At 37.5% G+C, this 27,587-nt stretch overlaps 1 protein-coding gene across 1 annotated transcript; it reads right to left on the reverse strand.

Moving 5' to 3' along the window:
* Positions 1 to 761: 761 nt before the first annotated feature.
* Positions 762 to 27,587, reverse strand: BOLL (boule-like RNA-binding protein). The gene is made up of 8 exons (XM_010564376.1): positions 27,563 to 27,587; positions 18,237 to 18,364; positions 16,164 to 16,235; positions 15,097 to 15,144; positions 7,377 to 7,502; positions 5,816 to 5,894; positions 1,785 to 1,805; positions 762 to 787 (listed from the first exon to the last, which is right to left on the reverse strand). The coding sequence occupies exons 1-8, from the start codon at positions 27,585 to 27,587 to the stop codon at positions 762 to 764; spliced, it is 525 nt and encodes a 174-aa protein (XP_010562678.1).

Here is a 27,587-nt window from a genome sequence, read left to right on the forward strand (position 1 = left end):
ACGTGGGGATAAAACGCACAGGCACATATACAGACAAGAAGTCACACCTTAACAAATAGCAAGCCCCTGCTACAAATCACTGGGCTGTTTAAAGGCTATCAAATAAGAAACGGACACAAATTTTAACATGTGCAAAACATGTATTCTTCCCTAGCTTCATTTTATTAAAATCCTTATTTTTTTAAAGAAGTGCAAGCAACTAAAAGCAGCACCTTTTTCACAATAAAAGCATGGTTAAGCACCTGCCAGAGTATAACTCCATGAATACAAACCACTAAATCACACAATATAGGGAGAAAAGGGGAGAGAGTTGTCAATAAAGGAATTAAGAGAGTTTTCAGAAACAAAAATCATACATTGAAGTACTGTAAGCTTCCCTCCCAGTTGAAGGAAAATAATCCAAACACACACAGAACTTGGGCAGTCGAACTAGAAATAAAATAATGATGGAATTAATATATACATTATTATCCCAGGACTTAATGACAAGGATTATATAAAATTTGTTTTACATAACAGAATTATTAGGAAATTTACAAACATGCAGGAAGCAGCTAAGCAATATTGCAGACTATGCTAAATTCTATCTGAGCATTTTTTATTATTGACTAATTTGTAAATAGCAAGCATTGCAATGAAACAACTGACCCCAAGTTTCACAACAGGCAGCTGCTAGCTGGTATGTTGATGATGGATCTCAGCCACACGGGAAGGCCTGGACAAGAAAATCAGTACAGGTAGACTAGAGCTGCGCAAATGGCTTAATAGTGAATGCTCCACAGTGTCTGTCAAGTAAAGAGAGAGAGAGAACATACAGATCAGAAAAAGTAAAAGAAAAAACCCACTAAACTGGAATGAGAACAAACTATTAAGACTAGAAAAAGAGGACATTGTAAAGAGAATATAGAATGAAACAATGCGAGAAAAAGCATGCCATCTGCAGCTTTCAGTGTTAATATAAAGTTAACAAATATGTTTTTGGTGGAGTTTAAAATACCCCTTTTACAGGCAACAGACCATGCTACAGCTGGTGACAAGGCTCTTGTTAATCATATATGACGACTATAAGTTTAGATTCATGTCTCTGAGACTAATGTAACTTTAAAGAAAAGGTTTATGCTCTCTCTCAATTTCACTGCATGTATAAATGAAAAAAATACTTACCTATACAGAAAGTATGTTGTAAGGTTTAATTTTTTTGTTCCAGATGGACTATCATACGATAGCACACAACAGTGGTGTAAAATTACTATACTTTTCCCAAAATGATTACACCAAGACTTCTCATAAAAACCACAATTTATGTATAAATATACATGCATATGTATGTATACAAACATGTATAAACACATGTATATTATACACACACACCACACAAATTTTACCCTATTACTCTCAACTACAGAGAAAAATGGAGTGCTCTAGGTTCAGTTAAATTTACAGAACATTCACTACCAAAAGGCCAAGGTGTTAGCATCATGCACCATTATGATCTGAACACATATATACATGAACCATATTACAAATGAATACCCCAAATTCTGTTTTGACATAGGAAGATCCTCTTCTGCCTTTTCAGAGGCAACATAATTACTGCCAATATACTGTAGACTGGAAATGCCCAAGCAAAAACATCTTTGATCTTTCTAAAAAGCATTTTCTTATAGTAGAGTAGAAAATTCAATTTTAAAGCTATCAAAAAAGAATGTGGGGAATAGAGAACAAAGTAATGACAAAAACCAAACGTGCAAACAAATCTGAAAATCAGGATACACTTCTATCATTGATAGGTTCTTGTTGGAGAACTCTGTAAACTGGGTGTTCAGGAAAAAAACCATAAAAATACTTACTACTTTTGTACTCTTCTATGCCTTTCCAGAACATTTTCTGAAGAAAAGGGTAAGCTTAAAAGAAGTACTATAGCTCAGCACTCCAATCCAGTGTATAGCACTTTTAGGTTCCAAGAATTGGATTAAGGAAGATTGTCAGGCTTTATCAGCTAAAACTAGTCTATTGTGGGGACAGGAGTGAAAAGTTTATATAGAGTAAAACTGATTTTTTTTTTTTTCCCTCCTGAAACTAAATGTCCAAGCTCAAATAAAAGGGAACAGCTCCTCCCCTCCCCCAAGGACCTAAAGAACCTGCTATAGGAAAAGACACTGTATGATCCCATACTGTTAATGCCGGCCAAAATATTCTGTTGGATACAGACGATGGGAACAGCAAAAACTCGGACAGACTAGAGCCATGCCTACCCCCGATAGGTATACTGCAGCTGGAAAAGATGACCGAGAAGAATAAAAAAACCCCAAAGCATGAAGCAAAACAACAAACCCTGCTCACCTACCCACCTCCGTGTGCCAGACCCTTTTACACCTTTGCTCAGTTTATATAGACTGCAACTGCGTTGCTCAGCATCCCAGGCCTCAGGGGAATCCCTCATACACAAACAATATAAAATAAACATTTACCAGGCCACTACCTCAAAATATTCGTCCAGCAAAACAAAAATTTAACTCGCAGGTATTTCTCCCAGGTCTGAAACCTGAGAACATAAATTTCAATCTTCCCTCAAGTTTCTGCTGTTACTGTAGACTACACAGACCTTACTACCAAACACAATATTAAGACATATCCTCTAGGAGCATCCAAGCATTAATCTATTAGAGGATGATTTAGGATTTGAAACACTGCACAAGATCCAGTAGAGATGAAAAAAACATTCATGCTTCCTAAAAAATAAGTGACACCTAGCAGCCTTTGAGAATGAATGTCAACCTTATCCATTTGTATAGATGTGAAGATGAAATGACTTCCACATACTCATGAACAAAACATGTTACAAACCCCAAAAGAAAACACCTTCAAGTAAATACAAAGGATCACTAGCAAACACTTGATCAAGGGGAGGGGATTAGTATTTTTGATTGAAACCTGATCTTAAATACCAAATTTGGATCTAAAAAAATAAGTTATAGTTGGAAGTTGGGGAAAGTTTTCTTCTAGTTTTCATTTAAGACTACTACAGATTTTGTACTGGAAGTTACATCAACAAAATCCTATTTAAGTGGTAGGATACAATGAAAAATAAATTAGAGAATTGCCAGAACCAAAGCTGCCTTTGTTAACTGCTACATGGTTTACATGATTAACAAACTGAGCTCTCTTTATACGTCCACAACATTAATGGAAACACTGGCTTAGAGATTTGTGATTTTCTTCAGTAAAGATTTCATCCATTTTGTTTGCTCACCCTTGTGACTTAATTAAAATATGACTGCAATGCATGCTCCACTTTGAGCTGTATTTAAAAGCTGTAAGAAGTCTACAACTGCCAAAAATATCTGGATATTGGCTGTACCCATCCGACTCTCACCGTAGGACTTACAGCTCCTAGTATAAAGCAGGTGTTTATTCCTAATGCAATTCCTAATGCTGTGGAGGCAATTAGCAGATTACCTTCAAGGTAAGGTCATTCATTACTTTAGGCATCTGCTCTCTCTTACATGGCCACTACTTGGCAATTTTCAAGCAGCAGATGCATTTGTTGGGATATTTTAACAAGACTACAGCCAGCAGGCACTATTTTTATGCAGCTGGGGAGCAGGTGGTAATGACACAACCACTTGCTTAATACATAGCAGTCTGCTGTCAACATTTGCTCTTTTTTTCAATTGTTGAGTGCTCAGCCACAGTGATAGACACAATACAAGCTGATCATATTCATTATACATTAAATATATTCAAAACTTTAAGTGGGTATGTGAAAAGGTAAGGTGAAATGTGAAAAGGAAGAATTATATTCCAGAACTACTAATTACTACTAAACGAAGCTAACTAAAGAAATAAAAATTAAAACCTGTCAAAAACTCTTTACCATCAGCTTATAATGAATAAAATTATTGGAATTCAGCAAGTCTTTGTAAGAGTTTAACTGTATATATGAATCTACTTCAGACCCGAACAGAGCAGAGTTTCAATTATGGGTAACAAGACTTCTGAGAAAACAGGTAAGAATGAGCAAGAAATACAGTGAAGGAATGGACAGGATTAGCAATTTCATGCTCAGTTTCATCAAGTTTAAATCTGCACTGGTAACAAAGTCTTACTTCTTCTACCTTATCCCAAACTTTTTATAGGTACAAGAGTTTGTGCAGTTGCTTGACAAACCGGTCTGAGGAACTGATGCAAGTTTAAGTTAGCTCTTTTTGGGTGGTGGGAGTGGGGCTTCATCTTCAACTACATCCATTCCCTGACCTGGTTTAACCACATTGCCTCACAAAAACATCTACCAGCACAGGAAATGGGTGGTGTGGAAAATGGAATGAATTGCTGGGTTATGCCAGCTTTGGCTGTGTGCGAGATCACTTCTAAAGCTATGAATAAACATAGAAAATACTGTATCATGAGAGTCTGAATTTGCAGCTCATTTCCTGTGCCACAGTAACCAAACGTGGTTTTACCATGCATGCACACATTCTACTATAAATTAACACATTATCACTTATCACAGAGTAAACTACTTTGCTATAAAGTGAAGCATGGTACTATGGCAATTACTGTAGAAGAGGAAGAGCTATCATGCTCTAGATCTACCTTGTAACTTACTTCACACTATCTTGTTCGTATAGCCTTGACCCTAGGAAAGACAATAGAAGTCAAGTTTCAAGGTAAAAAGCTTGTTTCTCTATTTGATACAGTAAGTATGCACTGGTTTTTGATTCTGAGACTACTATTGCCATTTTTTTAAAAAGTGTTTTCATACACTGTTAGAAAATGGAATATAAACTGGATATTATGATCACTGTGTTACACCAACTCCCTTTTAAGTATTTCTTAAAAATATGAATCACTCAAGATTAGTATTCTCAAATTCATGTTTAGCTTCTGATTTTTTTATTGGAGTACTTGCATTTTATTCCAAGACAACACTTAATGTTACAGCCCCCTCTACTGGAAATATTTAGTAGATATTATTACACAATAGTCTGGAAAAAAGATTCTTCTCTTAAAAGAAATGTAAAATAAATGAAAAAAATACATATAAAAGCCTATAACATGGCTTTGATTCATTCCTATTTAGTCTGTTATTTGTAGTTGAGTAAGCATCTTTCACAGAAGAGCAAGTGCTGTAATATCAAGTAAAACTACTGATACCTTTAGTCCTTTGCTATCAGGCAAATCTAGTTCAGACGTTATTTCATATGTTGTATTAATAACCTTACTAATTTAGGCAAAAGGACCTTAAACTGGGACCCAAAAAACCCCAACAACTTGCATCAGGTGACATGGAAGAATCACATTTTAGAACAGCCATTCAAAATCAGGACTGCACAGAAAAACACCCACAGGTGGCCAACCGGGACAGCTTTTCATCCTCTGTGTTCCAAAACCCCACCTCTCCACAACATGAGGTGCTTATCTAAGGCTGCAAGTAATGAATTCAATTTCTCAAGATCCAGAGACATGCAGACAAGGATTTGTAACCATCATTTCAAAGAACTGAATGAGGTTCACAGATTTCTCTCAAAATACATTTTTTTATTTGCAGTTTTCTTTATATCTCAAGTTTTAAAATAACTAGTCATGGGTTTTTTTGTTTCCCCAAATAGTTCCAAAATAAGTAATACCTACGTCCTCTGTAACAAAGCCTCAACAAAAAAAATATCAGTTTGTCGGAAACATTTCCATTTTCCTTTATTTATTAATTCATTAATAAAAGACTTTCATCCCTGCCCCTCTTGTCTTACTGTCTCCCTGGAAAAAACAGGACACTAATACTACCATGCTTGCTTTAACTATCTTAGTTTGACACTCACAGGTCCAGGTATGGCTATGGCACTCTGGGCATAAGGCTGGTGATGTGGTGCTTGAACTCCATGATCAGAATACAGCTGGTATTAAAAAAAAAAAAAAAAAAGGCAGAAAAACCTGTTACACAATTTTGCGTTTTTGCAAACCTTTCACATGAATTTAGATTCCCTAAAATTCAAATTGTGGGCTCTGTTTATCTAAACTACTGACTTTTTACAAACCGAAATTTCAATATTTAAATCTGTTTTCCCCACTGTATCGAAGTTTGGTGAATATAGTTTATCTCAATCAGTATCAAAACGCACTTTCCTTGACAGAAGTAGCATGCTTATCTACTGCAAATCCATTTCACTCAGCTCTAACTGGAGCAGTGTTTAAATGTGTAGATCAGCAGGTTGAAATGTGATTCTCAGCATTATCACCATTAAAAAGTATTTACATACAAATAATACACAGGCTTTTCTTTTGATTTTACACCATCTTCTGAATTTCCACATACGGCTTCCTTTAACATCAACAAATTATGTACCTGTGAACTGAGACCATGTTACATCCAAATATTCCTTAACTAGTTTCAGTATTTTTCTTAGTGCTCACAGATTTCAAATTTTTCTCTGTAACTTGATATCTGATTTATGAAATACAAGAGGTAAAACAGTAACATTGATAATAAGATTTATGATTATACAATATATACCAAGATTTATGCAGTTTAGAAAAGAGAAGAAAAACCCCAACAACCAAAGTCTTGTATTATTCAATACCTTTGTAAGGAAATTATATTACTTGGGTATCTCAGGATTTCCTGCTTAAGATATCTGAAATACCAGTTTTGGAACTTCTCTTGTAATAATACAATACTCTTCAACTTTTGTAAAAATACTTGATTACTGTCCTAATTTACCATTTACATTGGCATCCCTGTTAAAGAGGAATGAATTATCAAACAGGAAAAGTACCAATTAATTGTAATATATTTTCAATTTTATAGTAAGTTTTTCTGTAGTGAATTATTTACTGTCATTTTTAATATCCAATTATAAAGAAATGGCCTTATTGTACATTAAGAATCTCTTAAGAAACATTAGAAATGCTATTGATATAGAAGCAAAAAAACCTGTAAACAAAGAAAAAAGTTATTTTGTCATTCAACTACTCTTAACTCATTCTGATCTTCAGAATATTTAGAAACGAGCTTCTACTTAGAGAAGAATTATTACTTCAGGAAGCTGTTATGGCTTAGGTAGACTAATCCAGCATTCTGAAGAGTCTGACTAATTTTATTTAAAAAAAAACCCAGACACCAAATTGACTAGTCTTTATAGTGCTGTCATACACTTGTGACTCAAATATTTCAGAACCAAAGCATCCTCCTAGAAAACTGGAAGAGATACTCTAACTTGAGGACAACAGAAATGACTTAGCAGCATCATGGGTGTGGGGGTAAGTATAGGGCATAGTTGATGTAGGTGCTCTGAATTGCCTGTACTTAAACTAAAAGATTATGTTTTTCTATTAAAGATAAATGCTTCAATTGTAAGTAAAGTTTTTTACAAAAGTACCTCAGGAACTGCAGCTTCCACTAGGAGAGGCGGAGGTATACATCCACTTTCCTGGGTAATCCCTATTGGCTGATAAATGACTTCAGATGGCTGCAGATACAAGAATGACGGTGAAGAGGCAGGAGACTGAAATAAAACACATTGTTTTCATAAGTTATATAACTTAGGCATTATAAATACCAAAGTTTATTTTACAGTCTTCTTTGCTACATATAAACGAAGATAAAGCTTTAAAAGAAAGTGTCAAATTAATCTTTGATAACTTCAGGAAACTAAGTGAGGGGGAAGTGGGTAGAAATGTCAGAGAGCAGGACAAAACAAAAGCAAAGATGTCCTTTAATCACTTTCATATATTTTTCAGGTATTATTTACATTTTGGAGAGCATTGTTAGAGAAACCCTAAAATTTATAAAATTAACACTTACTCTCAAGATCACAGAAACATAATACAGTTTAATTTTCTCTTGAAAAAAATGTTACATTAAAAAAACCCAAGTATTTTTGTTTTAAAATTAAACCCACAGTATTTCTGTAAATCAGCATCCAGATTTCAAAGCAACAGACAGACATCTATTAAGAGTAGAACTGACCATAATTGGACAAGTCTGGCTGCTACTAAAGTAATGAGGATGCATTCTAACAGTTCAAGCTTAAGGGACTTAGTCCTCCTTTCGGCTTCAAACTCCTCAAGTTCTTTGAGTAGCAACATTTCCATATTAAGCTCCTTTGCTACAGAGATCACAAAACCAGTGAAGTCTCCCCGCTAAAATTACCAAGTTAACAATTTCAAGTTCTTCCTCCTATTTCAAGGGTCTGGGTCTAATTTCATCATACTTGTGTGTCTTGTTGAAGATTAACCTAAAAATGTGAAATGATCTGTTTCTTTCTATGCAAGATGTTCTTTGTATGGGTATTAAGCTGATAGTCTACAGACACTTAATTATTTGTGATCAGAAAAGCAAACAGCTAGCGTTCTTTAACCAAGGACATCCTGGAGTAATTTGGGCCTTGAGGAACCTCAAAGAAGAATTCAAAGACCAATAAGAAGGAAACATCCCACCCTAGAAGGCGCCAAAAGTTGAGTCACTGATAACAGGCATGAAGTCAGTGGATGTCTGCGGTAACTGGGGGTAAAGGCGGCTAGGGGAGATCGTGACCACTGACTCCATTCAAGACCTAAAAGACTTACCCCCACTCCTTGAGCATGTGCTGTAGAATAAAAGAACACTGTACCTTTAATTCAAAGATGAGAAAACCTTAGCCCAATAGAAATAGTGGCAGCTAAACAAGTACCAATAATGATTTTGGGAAACGACTTTGGAAACTAAGTGGGTGAATCTGAAACTGTATAAATTGCTTGCTTGTTTAACTGTAGGGTGTGCTAGCTTTGTGGAATTACCACCTAGCGCCCACCTTTGCGCAAACATGAAATAAATAATGTCTCTCCTGAGTGTGTGATTATTGGCTCGTTGCACACTGTGTGACGAATCCGCTTTTCGGACAACAGGTTTTGGCAACCCAGATGGGACAGCCGTAAAGCCCTGCTGGGATCGACTTGCCAGCTACCGGCAGGGAGAAGCTGCTCTTCAAACTCCAGCACGCACCGACCTTTTGTTTTGGGGACTCCGTGAGTACTCTCCCTGTCCGGAGCAGGTAAGCAGCACAAAGGTGCAACATGCATATTAGAGACGTTGCAAGGGGGGTACTTTATATGGTAAAGGTATATAGAGATATTTTATAAAAAACTTGTACATGCTTGACAGTGACGACTAGAGTGCATGAAAGCATGGTTAAGAATGTTCTTTTGGGCTAAGAGTATGGAAGCAGGACAGTCTGCAGAGCCTCCCTTTTGCTCTCCTATAGGATGCATCCTAAAATATTGGAACAAGTTTGGTGGGGATCCCCTAACAAGGAAGAAATTAAAAGAGTACTGCACTCAATGGTGGCTGGTGTATAAATCAGATGATGAAGAAAAATGGCTGGAAATGGGAACTTTGAATTACAGTATTATTTTGCAGCTAATGCTGTTTTGTAGAAGGCAAGATAAGTGGGATGAAATCCCATATGCAGATATGTTCTTTGCTTTAAGAAATTGTTATGAAATGAGAGAGATGCAAATTATAAGTATCTGATAAGGAAGTTACAAAAGGTAGATGGTATGTCAGGGATGACAACTCAACTGATTGAGATTTCTTATAAGGTGTATAATAACACAGAATAGTTAGAAAAGAAAGAAAAACAAAAGAAGAAACTAAAAGATGAGAAGCAAAAGGCTGCTATTTTAGCAGCTGCGTTTAGTCAAGTGCAAACATCCTCCAGGGGAAGGGGTTTCACGAGAGGATGGGAGCTTGGAAAGGGATGGGGAGAAGGGGTAAACATTGAGAACAGAACCCCTTTGGGGCTCGACCAATGTGCCATTTGCAAAGAAAGGGGACACTGGAAAAATGAATGTCTGAAAAAAAGACCAACTTGGTCTCCCCTTTGTGCCCCTATCCCTGAGGCTGATTTACTAGTGATCAGTACAGAGGATTCTGATTGACAGGGACCAGGCTGGGCTTCCCCAGCCAAGCCCCTGGTTCCAGTCAAGCTGGGGAATGAAATTGTTACATTTTTGGTAGATACAGGGGCAACTTATTCTGTGTTAAATAGCTGTAAGGGACCTATAAGTAAGTTCTCTATGGCAGTGGCTGGTGCCATGGGAAAGCAAGAGGTTAGGCCCTTTCCCAACCTATGATGTGTGAAATTGGAAAGAAAACATTGATGCATGAATTTTTGTATATGCCAGAATATCCATTACCTGTTATGGGATGGGATTTACTAACTAAATTGGGAGCACAGATAACTTTTGAAGAAAAATTCAAGTGCATGCTCCTCAGAGTAATGCCTGGGGAGCACAAGTTTAGACATTACAAGAGTCAGTGGAAATCAAGGACATGAAGAATGAACAAGTTGAAATCCCCTCTGAAATTATGGATGTGGTGGTCCCCTTTGTGGGGGCAACAGAGGCCTGGAAGAACTAGATCAGCCAAACTGGTTAAAGTGGAATTAAAACAGGGGGTGAAGCTGTGCTGGACCTAAAAGATGCCTTTTTCTGTATTCCTCTGGAAGAATGGAGGCAAAAACTGTTCACCCTCAAGCAGGAGAGACCTACAACAGGACACAAGATGCAGCTATGTTGGACAGTACTTCCCCAAGGATTTAAGAATAGCCCCACCATCTTTGGTAATGTACTAGCAAAGGAATTGAACAATGGCAAGGCAAGAACTTGTTAATTACCTTGCTACAATACGTGGATGACATCCTGTTGGGGGCAAATACCACTGAGGAGTTTAGAGAAGCAACCATTAGTTTATTGAACTTTTTAGGGCTAGCTGGCTATTGAATGTCTCAGAAAAACACGCAGATTGCACAGAAAAATGTGACCTATCTTCGTTTTGAAATTTCTCAAGGAGAAAGAAAACTGGGGATCGAGAGGAGGGAAGCGATTTGTCATGACTGCCCCACCCAAATAAAAAGAGTTAAGAGGATTTCTTGGAATGGCCAGGTGGTGTCGCCTTTGGATACCCGATTTTGGATTGATGGCTAAACCTTTGTATGAGGCTATTAGGGGACCAGAAGTGTTGGAATGGACTCTGGAATGTTGAGAAGGGTTGAAGAATATAAAGGTTGCTCTTATGAGGGCCCCTGCACTAGGCCACCCCCATTTGACAAAGCCTTTTGAGCTTTATGTGATTGAGGACATCAAGCAATGGGAGTGCTTGTACAAACCTTAGGGGACTGGAAAAGACCAGTAGCTTACTTTTCCGAACAACTGGATAATGTAAGCTCTAGATGGCCAGGATGCTTAAGGGCAGTAGCTGCAGCAGTGATGTTAATACAGGAGGCACAAAAGATAAGAATGGGACAAAGAATCAATGTTTACGTGTCACATGCAGTTATAACTGTTTTGGAACAAAAAGTACATCACTGGCTGTCTCCGAGCAAGATGGTACAGCACCAAGCAACCTTGCTTGAACAAGAGGATGTGGCAATGAAAGTATCTAATACTTTAAATCCAGCATCATTGTTGCCCTCTTGATAAGAAGGATTAACACATGATTGTTTACAGACCATTGAGCAAGTATATTCTAGCCATCCAGATTTTAAGGACTCCCCCCTCTACAACATCTTGATTAGGAGCTATTCACTGATGGAAGTAGCTTTGTAAATAAAGGGGAACAGAAGGCTGGGTATGCTGTTGTGACTTTGGAGAAAGAAACAGAAGTGGAACCATTGCCTGTAAATATATCTGCCCAGAAAGCTAAACTGATTGCTTTAACTTAAACTTTGGAATTATCAGAAGGAAAATGAGCTAATGTATATACTGATTCAAAATACCCCTTTGGTGTGATACATGCTCATGGTACAATTTGGAAAGAAAGAGGACTGTTATCCTCACAAGGGAACTGATGTACTTAAGAAATGATGTACTTAAGAAATGACATACTTAAGAAATTATGTACTTAAGCCACCTTAAGACCACCACAAAGGTCTTGTGAAACAAGATACCCTTTGTATAAACAAGGCAGGCCTCGCTAATGACTGTGCCCTGAAGAACTGAAAGACTGATAAGAAGGGAACATCCTACCCCAGGAGGCACCAAAAAGTTGAATAATTGCTAATAGGCATGAAGTCTGCAAAAACCTTTGATAACTGGAGGAAAGTTAAGGGCGGCAGGGGGAGATCACAACCACCAACTCAAGACCAAAAAGACTAGCCCCCCCCCCCCCTTGTTGAGCATGCGATGTAGAATAAAAGAACACTCTACCTTTAATTTGAAGCAGGGAAACCTTAGCCCAACAGAAATTGTGGTGGATAAGTGACTACCAGTAGTAGTTTTGGGGAATAACTTTGGAAATTCAATACATATAACTGAACTGTATAAATTGCTTGCCCGTTGAGGTATGGTGTGTACTACCTTTGTGGATTACCACCTAGCCCCCATCTCTGCACAAACATGAACTGGAATAAATACCTCTGCTCTGTGTGTATATTGGCGTTTCGCACACCAGGTAAACGACCCCACTTTTGGGACAACAAAACCCCATAAAATATGGCAAAGAAATTAGGGAAGTACTTGATGCAGTTAACAAGCCTAAAGAAATAGCAGTTTCACATTGCAAAGCCCATCAGTCTGGATGTACTAATGTAATTAAAGGAAATAAAAAGCCGATGAGGCTGCAAAGAGGGCAGCTTTATCAATAAACGTAGCAGAATTAATCCCAGAAAGAGTTGTGAAAATTGAAGTACCTGTATACACCAAAAAGGAAAAGAGACTTGCAGCATTACTGAAATGTAAGACGACTCTGGAAGGATGGTGGGTAACCTTGATGGGTCAGTGTAGAGTGACTTTGCCTATAATGAAGGAGCTAATAGAAAGGACGCATAAAAGTACACACGTGGGAGTTGAAGCTTTGCTTGAGGCAACGAGACCATATGCTGTGGGAATTAATATGTTGTTAATAGATAAAGGGATTGTACAGAAATGTGAAGTTTGTTTAAAGAATAATCCTAAATTCAGAAAAGGCCCCCCTAGGAGAGGTAAGCAAAGGTTTTACACCTGGAGATAACTGGAAAAAATCAAATTTTCTGAGCTACCTAGTTGTAGGGGATCTAGAAATCTACTGGTGATCGTGGATACTTTTTCAGGATGGCCCAAAGCTTTCCCGTGTCACATCAACAAGGCAAGAGAACTGGTAAAAGTTTTACTTAAAGAAATCATTCCGAAATTTGGGCTACCAAAAGGGTTCTCCTCAGACCGAGGACTGCAATTTGTAGCAGAGATAGTCCAAGGGATATCCAAATTTTTACAAATCAAATGGGACTTGCATACCCCATGGAGGCTGCAAGCAAGTGGGAAGGTAGAAAGGATGAATCAAACAATGAAGATACAAATTAGTAAATTGTATCAGAAAACACACATGAAATGGATTGAAATTTTACCATTAGCATTATTAAGAGTTAGAGTTACTCCAAGGGTCAGAGAAGGGCTTAGCCCTTTTGAGATCTTATATGGAAAACCATATGTAACAAATTTAACTAGAAAAGGAAATTAAATGTGCCTAAAAGGTGTCCAGATACTTAGTGATCACCTCTTGTCCTTGGCAAGAGTTCTTTCTTCCCTGTACAGGTATATCCAAATAAGAACCCCTGTACCTTTGGATTCACCTCTGTATTCATTTAAACCAGGAGATCAAGTATATTTGCAAACTTGGAGAGAAGAGCCACTAGCAGAAAAACAGAAAGGACCTTATTTGGTGTGGCTGACAACTAATACCATCGTGAAGCTGCAGGGAATTGACTCATGGATTCACTATACGCAAGTGAAAGCAGCACCTCCTACAATGTGAAAAGTTGAGGAAACTGGACCTTTGAAGCTGAAAATACAGAGATATATGAACTGTACTTGGATTAACATAAAGCCCATCCTGCATTTAGAGTGTACACAAGGGGAAGTGTTTTTAATATTGTCTTACAGGAATTATTTTAATATTTTTTGTTCTATTTGTACAAGTTTACTCAATCTTAATAGTTGTAGTAGTGATATTTGTCTGTATCTATGTAATCATATAATGTATTTTTACAGGTATTTCTAAATTGTTACATTTAGAATGAAACTTATATGAAGAATATTCATACAAGTCTCAAGGGGGGGATTGTTGAAGATTAACCTAAAAATGTGAAATGATCTGTTTCTTTCTATGCAAGATGTTCTTTGTATGGGTATTAAGCTGATAGTCTACAGACAATTATTTGTGATCAGAAAAGCAAACAGCTAGCATTCTTTAACCAAGGACGTCCTGGAGTAATCTGGGCCTTGAGGAACCTCAAAGAAGAATTCAAAGACCAATAAGAAGGAAACATCCCACCCTAGAAGGCGCCAAAAGTTGAGTCACTGATAACAGGCATGAAGTCAGTGGATGTCTGCGGTAACTGGGGGTAAAGGCGGCTAGGGGAGATCGTGACCACTGACTCCATTCAAGACCTAAAAGACTTACCCCCACTCCTTGAGCATGTGCTGTAGAATAAAAGAACACTGTACCTTTAATTCAAAGATGAGAAAACCTTAGCCCAATAGAAATAGTGGCAGCTAAACAAGTACCAATAATGATTTTGGGAAACGACTTTGGAAACTAAGTGGGTGAATCTGAAACTGTATAAATTGCTTGCTTGTTTAACTGTAGGGTGTGCTAGCTTTGTGGAATTACCACCTAGCGCCCACCTTTGCGCAAACATGAAATAAATAATGTCTCTGAGTGTGTGATTATTGGCTCGTTGCACACTGTGTGACGAATCCGCTTTTCGGACAATGCTTCTGCTAGCAATACTCCAGTGAAACATCACAGTATCAGTTAATAAGCTAGTTAATACTCATTTCTCCTATCAGGCAAAACATGGCACTTTTTACCTGCTTCTGAGAACATATTAGATAATTTACTACCAACTTTTTGCCAGAGGGAGAAGGGTGGGAAGGATGCTTTCTTTACATAAGATTTGGATTTCATGTTTCAATAAATGCTATTTCATGCCTTCTATTGTATCAGCAAGCATTGCAAATGCATTGCTAAAATATAGCAATCGGTATTTATTTCAACAGTGTTGTGAATAGCGGGAAACGTTACTGTTAGAAAAGCGCACCATACCTTTAAACTAGATGCAAACTAACAGTAAAATCCTTTACCTGTGGAACAGACCACTGCCACTGACTTGGAAGACACTGTGTTGGTGCCTAAATTCAAAGAAAAAAGGTATTACTTATGTGATTAAGAATATACACATACTAGAATTCCCAACATATAGAATCAAACGCATCTCCAATCTATAATCAATTCTTAATTAAAAGAAGAAATATTGTCATTAAACCCTCAAATAATTCAGGAACATATTTTTCTCTACTTCCACTCAGCCTCTGACTTGGGCATTTCATAAGCTTCTAAAATACTAAAGCATGTAAGAAGCATGCCTAATTAGGAAAACAGAAGATACAATATGCATAATACTGTATAAATATAATGTGTAAGTGTATAATATGTATAAAATTGTTCAATATGCATAGATTCCAATATGCATTAAAAACATGGACATACTGCATAAATCCTGTAGTGGGCCACCAAGGTGGTTAGTGGACTGGAGAACAGACATATCAGAATGCTGGGAGAATTGGGTTTGTTCAGCCTTGAGAAGGATAAAGGCGGGAGGGGATAATTATTGCTGGCTACAACTACCTAATGGGGGGGGGGGCATAAATATGACTGAGCCAGATTCTCATAAGAGGTCTTCAGAGCACAAGAGTCAACTGACACAGGCTGGAACACCACTGAAAATTTTAACTAGTTAAAAGGAAAAAAAAGTCTTTTACCATGAGAAGGGTCAAGTATTGGAATAGGCTGTCCAGAAAGGTTGTGGAATCCCCGTGAACTGCAGATATTTAAAATTCAACTGCACAAGTTCCCAACAAACCTGATCTAACCAGCCCTGCTTTGAGCAGTAGTTTGGCTTAGATGATAAAAGTTAAGGATGGTACTAAGCCAGTTGTCTAGCAACACCAAAGAAAATTTTAATTTATTACATAGGAAGAATAAATTGTATTCTAGTGAAAAGAAAGTGTTCAATGAAATTAAAATCTGTTTTACATTACTATTTTGAAAAGTCCTTTTATCTCCTAAACAGATCCAAGACAGTGCTGCAAATAAAACTGCATAGCTGGAAGGAATGCTGATGGTCTGAAACCCATTTTCAAACAGATACCTGATAATGGTATGTAGGAGACTGATAAACTGGTTGAGCTACCATCATAGGTGAACCGGAAACGGAGCGCGGCTTAAAAAGAAAAAAATTACAAGTCTTAATGCAGCAATTTCATAAATTGTCACTCCCATTAAGAACAGTTCTGGAATACTGTAATGCTGAACCACCTCCCATGCCCTCTGAAAATGGATTTACCAAGTTTTAACTTACACTTAGATTCTTCAAAACCACTGTTTCTAAGGGCCTACATTAGAGATGAAACAAAAATCTTTGGCATATTTACTTAGTTCTTTCCAGAAAGCAGTAGGCCATCACAGATTATCTGGATATGCTAAGGCCATCTACTACCCTGACCATAGGTACATTTTTGTAAACACTTAGGGCAATCTAAGTTGTCACTGACATATTCCTACACTCTCCATGCCCCCAACCCAATCCTCCCTTTTCCATTCCCCATCTCACACCAACCCAAGCATTCATCCGATTTGACAGTGAGCCAATTTAGGGAACTAAACCAGCTAGAAACCTGCCCGGCTTTTGTGGGGGCCCAGTTTAGGGTCAGAGAAACACCAGTGAAAGAAAGGGGGGCAGAAATATATGGCCATGATAGAGGTCAACATCGCACTGTGAAACTCTAGTTCTGATCAGTTAAAGCTAGCATGTGTAACTCCCATGTCATTAAATTCCTTCATTCCTGCAAGTATTTAGGAAGGAACAGCTCCAAAACTACTTTAACTCATTCTACACTATATGAAAATGCAGAATGCAAAATGGAAAAGACCCAATGAGAACTGTTATACATGCACAATACACACTAAAAAGTATTAATATCTTTAATTTGATTAATGTTTTCTGTAACATCAAATTTGCAGGTTTTTTTCTTCAACTTCTTTATATAGGTACTTTCCTAACAATGAAAACTACAAATATGTAAATAACTGAAGCCAAAAGAGGCAGCGCTATTTGTAATTGGAAATATTGAGCGCTATTTGTTTGAAACACAGTGGATCTGAGCCAGGGCACCGGAACCAAAGTTCAGTACTAGAACACGAAAAAAACCCTGTTTTTTCCAACAGATAGGATTTGAGCAAGTTATCTAGATCTGTATAACATGAACTTCAAAAAGCCTTTCTAAAATATGTGAATAGGTGCTTATGCTTATCCTCTAAAGTTGATAAGGCACTATAAGGCACTATATCATGCCTTTGTTAGAGGAGCAAGCATCTCAGAAGTGATAAAAACAGAGGTTAAATACTGAGGGAAAGATTCTACAGTGCCAAAATGAACAACATAAAAGAAGCTCTTACTGCCCTCATCTCTGTTTTGGGAAAGTTGTTTTTTATTTATTAGTAATTATTCTATTGAGCTTTTCCCCCCAATATGTGAAGGGATTTTCCACTCATATGTAGAGATGGTATGTACAGCCTCGGTGAATGCTGCTTTTACAGAAATTAGTAAGGATGCATCCCCTATGTAGGTCCTGTGCCTTATGCAGACCCCATCAGTCTTGCAATCCTTCCTTCTTGTAGAAAAAACTGAAGCAATTGACAATGCCTTCCTGTATTTCCCAAGAAATTCTGTCCAATTTCCCCAAGCCAACCAATTAGCCTATTGAATTATCTTCCTCCTAAAACAAGCAGTATTCTTGAAAAAAGAGTATGTATCTATACAGACTATAAAATTACCCAGTTTCACTTTTGCTTTGTTGATCTAGTATTATGTTCTCTTTTTATACCCAGCATAATAGTTTGCAGCTAAAAACACTTCACTTGTGGAGGAATAATCAGGGTCATAAGCACCACCAACTCCTCAGTAAAACAAAACTTCTCCTGGGGTAGCGCCCACACTGATTCTGAACTACCCTGCTCAATAGGCCACATCAAAGCAAAAGTCCCCTGCAGAAGAACAATGAACTTAAGTAGTATTTAAAAAACACAAAATAAACAGACTAATATAAGCCATTAAACATCAAACATGAGGCACCGCCAAAGAAACTGGAAGGAGGAGGGACTTGGAAACACTGCACTCATCCTGGTCCACAGAAAAGCATATATACAGAAATAAATTACTTACTGGCCACGGCTGTGGAACAGAAGCAACTTCAGATGTATGAAAATAAGCCACTCCATTATGGTAAATATAAGGATATCCACTTGAAGTAGTTAAGTACATTGTACCAACTTCTGGTATTACAGTAGAACCTGGAATTAATATTTTAAAGTTTACTTACCAGTAAATTTTATTTTTTTAGATGTGTAGGTCATAAAAAAGAAGAAAAGATCATTTCTGATCTTCAGACAAGCAAAACACTCAAAGCAAAGAGCAGAGCAGTGTGCCTACTGCCATCTCAATTCCCTCTCAAACACAAAATCATGAAAGCAGATGGTCAAAGGATGCCTCCAGAAGTAGATGGGAAGGGGTGCAGAAGATGACGTGTATAAATTACAAAACACCAACAACTTCAGTTACCAGAAAATACATATACTTTTTAATCTTCAAATGTCCGAAGGTAACACATTGTAGGAGATTTTCACTGGTAACCTCCACATATTCATATTTAGCTGAAACAGGATCCAAGCACTAAAAACAACAGAATGATTTCATTACAAGGTGCAGCCTAGTTTCTCAACACACAGACTGTGTTTCTATGATGGCCTACAGTCTGGCAAAAGTAAAAACTGGTATCTAGATGTCAGCAACAGGGATACTTCTCAGCAATGCTGCTGCTACAGCAGAGGCTGTAAGCCAGCATGGTCTGATCCCAAAACAGAGTTTCATCTACACAGCCCTTTAACAGGTACTGACAGCAAGCATTATTCAAATAAAGGGATATCTATCCCTATACAGAGGTTGTTTATCTTTTTCAAACACTGCCTTAGAGATCACCTAGACTCTATTTCTGTCTGCATTTTGGAAGTGGATAGGACAGGACTTCATATTTCTCTAGAACTTTGTGTCAAACACAAAGACGAGTTTCAGTTCCAAGTACAACAAGAGTTCCATGGAAAAAAAGGAAAATTAATTCTGTAACTGAAATTGAAATCTTGAAATCACATTAAGTAGTAACATAGCATGGAAAAAACTCAGGAAGAGCACAATGTAAAGATCACTGTGCAAGTTTTAGTTTTTTTGTCTTCCTTGGAAAGGTAAGTGCCGCGAGGAAGTGTCATCTTATGGATAGACACAACACTGAAGAGATTACTAGAATGCTAAGTGGAGGACCAAGAAGGGTCCCACAACGATTCCAGAGCTTTTATCGATAGTGACTAACTCCTAGAAAAGCCGGAAGACACTTGGATACAATTAAAGCTGAAATATTATCCACAGACAGGTCAGGCTAAGATGGTTGTTAGGATAGTGTTAAACAGACCTTAGAAAAATTAAGAGCTGCTTTAGCTCCAGTAAGCAACCTCTAATAGCAGTTACTCATATCTCAAATGAGGAGACCAACAGGATCCCATGGCCAACAATCCTGTCCATTTCACTAACTACCAAGTACACTGCACAGAACTTTCTGCTGTTGTTGAATACGTCTCTTGCAAAGGAGAAGGAAATGTTCTCTATCAAACCCAGCAAATTCACTGTGACAGAAAAATAAAACAACTTGAAAGAGGTATAGCTATTTGAAATTCTTCCAGCCCAAACAATTCATCATTCTTTCAGTTGTTCATGTTTGGTTTCTACTTTTCAGCTTTCAGAATGCCCATTTTCACAATACTTGGTGCTGGGGAAAAGCAAACTGAGTGGTCATCCCAGTATGTTCAAAGCTCTTAGCACAAAAAGTCCTATAATGACAGAAGAGCTAAAAACTGTTTCACTTAATAGTAGGGAAGACACGTACTAGATTACAGGTGGGCTGGAGAGGACAGCAATAAATGGGCTATTATCTCTTCAACTCTGCTAAATAAAATTGAACCATAGCCCTACAGTGATACTCCAAGTCTAGGTTTTATGCTTCATGAACCCCAAGGTGAGCTGCAGTAGGACAAAGTACCCTGGTGACTAAAGTTAGATAAGCTAAACATGAGAGCAGACAACACTAAAATCAGACCCTAGGATATGTCCCTAGATGCCAATATGATCTTGTATCAGATCTATCCTAGGCCTGAGAAAGAAGTGGCAGAGTCAAACAGGGCCACAGAGATCTCAGAAGGACACAGCAGCTTTCTTCAGAAAATGTTTGAGGTTTCCCCCCCCCCCCCTCTGTTCTGCCAGGTCCCAGAATTAAAATGCATAGTCAGAGATACACCCCTCATACCAATACACACATTCAGCACAGGAGTCAGAGGAAGGAAGCACCACAAGTCAGGCAATGCAACTGAGAAGTCCAAGTCAAAGATGGAAAGGGAAATAAAGCACAGGAGAGAAAAAAAAAGCATAACAGCCCTTGATGGTGACTAAGCAAAGATCATGCTGAGTGACTTCTAGAGCAAAGAAACCATACAGTTGGAACAAAGTATTCCATTTCCCCAGGGCAAACACTACTCTATACACTTACAAGGGAGACAGGCATACCTATGCACAAGGGGAGGAAGAGAGACTGTCTGCAGAAAGTACATTTGCACCAACAGTGTCAGTGTACATATGAACTACTTCTAACAGATAACATGACAGTAAACAACTAAAGAAAGCTTTAAAATTAAACTAAAATTCTTCTGCATTGTTCTCAGATGGAAGATGAGCAAAAGCTTTTTTCTCTTCCAAAAGGTACCATAGGACAAATGTGGGATAATTAGAAAAATAGACACATAGTGAACAAGAGACACAATGGGGCTGTTCAATCTGAGCCAGAGGCACCTGCAAGCAGCAGGCCTCAAGGACGCAGCGAAGGCTAACTGTTGCTACAAAGTTAGATGAAATAAGCACAAAAAGCTAAACAAGATGGGCCTACGTGACCGAAAGCAGGACACCAGGCAAGACAAAGACAGGAGGAATCATTCGCGTGATCAGAAGACCTTATCCAATCGATCTATTGCTTTAGGCGCGTGAGCAGCACATGTTAACCAATCAGTAGATGGCTTGCGCATGGCTATGGCATATAACCAAGTGTTACGTAGCAATTAAACGGAGAAATCGCTTGATCCACAGTATCTGTGTTGGTCCGTTTCTCCCCAGGGCGAGTCCCTGGCGATGCGTCGTTTCTCCTAGATTGTCGCGACAGGAAAGCGCGATAGACAAATACTGAAGGAAAATTACAGAAGTACACTTAAATCCCTGCTGCACTTATAAAAGGAATGTATTCCACATCTCTGACACATAGCCCGTAGTGAGGAATAACAAAACAGCATGCCCTGCTATGCCAAAAACTGACTGTTCTCATCTTAAAAGTTGGTGATTTATATCCTACATTTTCAATAGTGTATTACAGAAATAAAACAGCCCCTGGCAGAAGGAGAGAGCATTTTTTCTAAAAGAAAACCTGTCTTCTATCTCCCGCAGAAGAACATCTTAACCGCATACTTGCTCAAGATAAAGAAGTTGTCTGACAAAGAAACTTACCAATACTCCTCTTATGGAAGTGTTCAATCTAAATAGTTCTTTGCCACAGAAAGAACATACAGCATCCATTCCATTATCTTACAGCAAAGAACTCTTAAGAGCCAAACAGTGACGGCAACCACCCATTCCTTATGGTTTCTAACGAAGAAAGCAAGATGCAACAGTCCTGATGGATTTTGCTATTATAAATAAATAAATCAGTAACAACCCAACCAATCAGCACAGCTTGCTTTATCCTGTAGAATCTGTGAGGACAGTCTTAAGTGTTTAGGTTTGAGATTCTGCCTGGCAACTGAAAGAAATTTCCATTCAGTCCGTTCTTAGATAGCCTTTTCCAAGAACAAAAGTAAACAACATATTAAAAAAGAGATAAAAGAACCGAAAGATCATCAATCTGTTTATCTGGACATTTCTACTGGCATGCATTTACTTTCACTGTAAACCATTCTGAGCATATTCAACACACAGTATCAACACAGTGCAAGACCAGGCACATCTTGGTTAAAAACTTAACATTCATAATGACACTTACATAATCTACAAATGCAAGTAAAAATACATACGAGGACTCCGTATTTGTTGTTTTCTTATTGCTGGACCAATATTCAATTTCTTATCCTTATAATTAAGTTTTTTAGCCTAGAATTAAAGAAAGACGACATTATTTTCTACACATAACTAGGCATGCAAGAAACAAAAATCAGAACAGGTTTCACCCTCCCCTGCTTTTTATTTACAATACATCTCAAAAAAAACCCCAAAGCTATACTAATTCCTTTTCTGTCTTAATCCTAGACTTCACATAAACAAAATTAATCATAAGTAATTTCAAGTATTACTTACTCCTCATGGAGCCTCTTGACTAACAACTGATACCTATAATTGTCAGCACATTTTTTTAGTTTTACCTCTCATGTATTTACTGCTTTTATAAAAGCACACATGTATACAGACAACTTCAAGTACAAAAGATTAAGTTTATTTTTTTTCATGATCATGACATTATTTTACAGAAGACAACAGGAACAAGTCAATTTATGAAAATGGCCAGATTATAAGGACTGAATGTAAGAAATCCCCATATTCACTCGGGACTGCCTTAAGACTTCCTTACATCCAGGCTAACAAAACATTAAAGCACACTAAACCAGATAACCTAGTAAGGAAGAACTTTATTAAAAATAAAGTGCTAGGTACAGACAAGTGTAGCTACATTCTCTTCCAGTCATTTTGCTTACAAAAGAAAGTGAGCATCAAGTACATCAGGTAAATTAAACCTTGCCTTTGTTTTTTAAATTGACACTGAATTCCCTACTTGTTAATATAATGGAAAGGAATAAGGTAAATCAACCATTTTTTTAAGTTGTCAGCACCTCTAACACTGCTTTGCAAAATTGAAAAGGGTTCTGAAAGCCTGCTTCCTTGAACAGTTATGCAAGGAAGAACATGCACTAAACACTACTACACTACACCATGAAGTTTTCAGTTTGCAGAGCTGTAACTTCTCCAGTAAGGAGATAATTACTTCTTAAAGAGGAACAGAGAAAGAAATACAGTTCTAAATCACATTCAACAGGACAACAGTTAGGTATTCAATACATTTTCTTCATTTGAGCCCAACTGAGCAAAATACTTGACCGCCTGTACATAATGCAAAGTCCCACTTACAAGATTTAAAGTTAGGAACAGACTAAACTGTTTTGTGGAATCTGGGGAACAAGTATTAATTACGGCAAGCGTACCTACCTAGCCTATTAAACACAGAGCAACTCCTAGAAAACAGATGCACATTTCAGTGAAACTGCATTCCAACACAATAGGAAGATGATTCTTCCCAATGCAATGTATTTCATTGATATGATCCATCAGAATTTAGACTTTTTTTATACACAACTTTCAGAGCTAAGAAAAATATCTAATCTGTATGGAATTCTTCAAAGCATTTAATACAGCACCACATGAAAAATTACACACAATGCTACAGAAACTGAATACTAATAGGAAAAACCATGGTGAATAAAAAATTTACTTCAGAAAGACTGGAAGAGGTAGCATTAGCAGTAACAGCATATGACTGGAAAGAGGATCCTGGTGAAATTCCTCAAGGTCTGTTCTTGATACTAAAGCAATTTAATACTTTTGAAGACTGCAACACAGAAAAAGAAATTTCCGGAGACACTACTCATGATAGAAAAGTAGGGTGCAAAAAAAAAAATCAGTGCAAAGGATGATCAGAATATCATATAAATAAGAAGAAATTCAAGAGTACAAAATAAAAAAAAAACCACATTCATTTCATACATAAATTACTAAAGCCTAGAAACTCTCAGCTTAAGATGTCTGAGGAAGACCTAGATGCTAAGCCATCTTAAGATGAATACGAGATAGTAGTATGATGATGCAAAGATGAAACAGGTGATAGAATTGTAGGACATCTAAATTAGAGCACTCATAGCAGACAAAAGAGTATTAGTATCATTGAATGAGACACCAGTAAGCCTTCACACAGGCAGCCTTTCAGTTACAAGAAAGCCAAAAATCCTAAGTCATTTTCACAACGGTACTCAGTACCATTGGTGGTATTCTAGTTCACAGAAATAAAACAATAAAAAGAAACAGGGGAAGCAGAGTAGCTAACTCCAGAAGTTCCTGTGTGCATACTCCTTTGGCTCCACATAACTGTATTTTTTGAAAACACTCTGAAAATTTCTTTGAAGATGTCCTAGCTCTTACTTTGAATTTTAATACAGGAATTTCCAACAAAGGTTCAGTATTTCAACATTTTAACCAGCTTTATATTTGGGAGAAGGCAATTTGCAAGCCTTAGATACTATTTTCTGGGTTTTTTTTCCCCCCACACCTGGATACCTTCATGTGTATGAATAGATCCTGCCTGACATCTCTCTCCAATACATTCCAACCAGAACACGGAGCACACATTAAAAAACCCAAGAAAACAAACTGAAGAGCTAACTGTCTCAAGGGAGGTTCTACAAGGAGTGTCGAGACCATAATGTGGCTAAGAGAAGCAAAAATTACATGGAGTAAAATAAGCTTCATTGTTTAAGAATGAGTGAATCTAATTATTCCTGAAAAGAATTATGCTAGCTCTGACAATCAAACATGTCATAATAAAAGACAGCAGGTATCTTCCCAACTCCCCAAAAAATTTTGACAGCAGTGGATTTTCTAGTAAAGCAAATGAAAGCAATTGTGAAGGATAGAGTCTTTATAGCTCTATATGTACAATAGACCACATATAGACTAAGTAGAGACTGCATGTCCAAGTCAAGAGCTGTACTATGAACTGCCAACTCCCTTCCCTAGTTTCAGAAGATCTCAGTATAAGTCTTATCTTAGATCTCTCTAAACCATCTTCTTAACTACGCAGAGCAAACTTAACAGATCTTCAAATCCAAGTCGGCGAACAGAAGAGGACCAGGCAACCAGGACTACTTCGTGTCCAATATAAAATGATGCATTTCATTTAAGAGATAATCATAAAGGGGACTATCACTTACCTCTTGTAAAATCTTCTGTGCATCTTCTTGGGTTTCAAAGGTAATGAAGCCATACCTAAATAAAAATTACAGAAGCTAAGCCTCTGAAGTTCATATTTACATACATTGCACATTATTACTTGATATATAGTACAAGTGACATTAAAAGGTAAACTAATGGGAAAAAAACCAATCGTAGAAATAAAGACTGCAGTAACAACTGTAATCTTAATTTAACATCCTTGTTATAGTCTACTTACTAATATATTTAAGTACGTGGTAACATATTACTGTTTCTATGCAGTAAATGAGTAGCCAACGTAGAAAGCCATGCAAAACTCTGTTTTGTCCCTGTTACTCAGCATATGTCTTTAGTTCCTTTATTTCTATTAAACAAAGAGGTTTTAATCTGAACCTCTCACTCATTATGGGTACCCAAGATAAGATGATATTTTTTATTGTACTGTACTTCATAGCACAGCTCCCACCTACTTCAGCGACAACTGTGAATGCTCCACACTTCCACAGGCACTATCCACTATATTGAGTTCTCAGAAAAAGCAGCAATACAGAGATAGTCTTTGTCTGTGAATTATTCTTGTCATTCTTGACATGACTAGCATTAAACAAGAGTTCTGTGGTGATCAAGGATGAAGTATTTTCATACTTCATGACACAGTTTGTCTTTCACCATACCTCCTCCAACAGCTGCAACAAATCAAACAGGCTTTCTACACAGAACTCCCGCTGTACCAAAACCCCTCAATTCATTCCCAGAGAAATCTAGGCCACTGAATGTGGCACTGCCTGTGCAAAGCTAAGTATCTGATCTTATAATTAAAGCCTGTACCACAACACATATGTACAAAAAATTTTTTTTTCCAAAATGAACTTCAACAAATCTTTTTTTGAAATCTCTCAGTCATTCTGTATGCATAATTTGTTAGATTCACGGCTCATTTCTCAGAGTCAGATTTCAGAAGATACCAAGGCAGCCTCTATCATTCCAGCCAGCAGACTGAATTTTGCAATACAACATATCGTTCTTTGTGAGTGTTTCCATGCTTATTTGAGTACAGAGGTCCAGTAAGTCTCTGACCAGCTCTACTTCTGAATCTGTGGGCTTTTCCTGTGTTGCCTTCTCTAAACAAATTTGGAAACATTTCCAAGTTCAAAAGGACACAGGAACTATTTTCCTAGCTTGGGACCTTACCTACACAGACTTTTCATTCTATGTGCTATCTGGACAATAAATTAATAGACATTAACAAACTTGTCACACAATCACACAAACTTGTAAGTGTCTTAAATCACTTGTCAATGAGAAGCAATGAAGCCTGTGCTTGGATTTCAGTAGAAATTCCAACACCATTGAAAGTAATTATTTTCCAACATATTTAGTGTGAGACATATGTTGGCAATCACAACTGCATAATAACTGGATATTCATGGCTTATTGTATTAGATGGACACATGTACTGCAAGCGTCAGATATTTCTTCGAATTTAGTGAAAGGGTAAGAGGCTTGGTGACAGATCCGGGACCAAGTCCAACATGCCATGCAGGTGTATACTCTATGCTAACACCTGCAGCTCAGTATGTAATTTGCTGATATATGTTAAGCGCTGACAGCATTAAAATTATGAGATTCGGACACAACAGGCTTACTGCTCAGAAGAGAACTTCTGACCAAAGTAAACTTTACAGGTACAAGTTCTCATGCACACTCCTTTTTGCTTCAGCCCTCTTTCCACCCTTCTGTGGCAGTACAGTTCCCATCCTTATTTCCTTCACCATTCTTTGGGTTCTAGCAATAACTTTACTACCCAGTCTTAATCTTTGTCCATATTTGCTCTTCGGCATCTCTCTTATTGTTGAGTTCTGGTGTTTGTCCCCTTTTCTGCAATCATGACTCATTGTCAGATTTGTCCCTTATGTTATTGTTCCAAAAATCTTCACACAAAATCTCAGTTGTTGCCATGTACTCCAGTACAATCAGGTGTACCTCACCTCTTCCTCCATCCTCAGGCTCCTTTCCACACTGGCTTTCAGTAGTAGAAATATGTATGTTTAATAACTAAACTACCTTTTTAGGATTATCTACATAAATTATTATTGCCATAAAAAACCCGAAAGGACTATTGATTTTGTCCTGGTTGCACACAGCTTCATCTTATAACAACATGACTATAGAGTTTTACAGTTACGTGAATTACAAAGACATATACATGTAGATGTTAAAGGGCAAGAAAGATTTGTGCATACATGGAATAACTGGGAACATCAATGACATAAAATTAATAATATTCCGAGCTACAAAAGTCACAATCAAATTTACTATAGTCAGTCAGCTTTGTTATATTTTCAATTCCCGCAACACGCTTATTCTACTATACCAACCCCTTTGATACTCCAGCTCTGTCAT

This window comes from Haliaeetus leucocephalus, unplaced genomic scaffold, assembly GCF_000737465.1.
Source record: "Haliaeetus leucocephalus isolate CR32 unplaced genomic scaffold, Haliaeetus_leucocephalus-4.0 Scaffold1, whole genome shotgun sequence".
Lineage (NCBI taxonomy): Eukaryota > Metazoa > Chordata > Aves > Accipitriformes > Accipitridae > Haliaeetus > Haliaeetus leucocephalus.

Coding starts and splice junctions, on each gene's coding strand:
- BOLL (XM_010564376.1), bottom strand. CDS start 27,587: ATGACAGAGCTGGAGTATCAAAGGG. Junction 18,365..27,562: donor AGAGCTGGAGTATCAAAGGG/GTTGGTATAGTA, acceptor TATTAATTCCAG/GTTCTACTGTAATACCAGAA. Junction 1,806..5,815: donor AGCCATACCTGGACCTGTGA/GTGTCAAACTAA, acceptor CAGTTTACAGAG/TTCTCCAACAAGAACCTATC.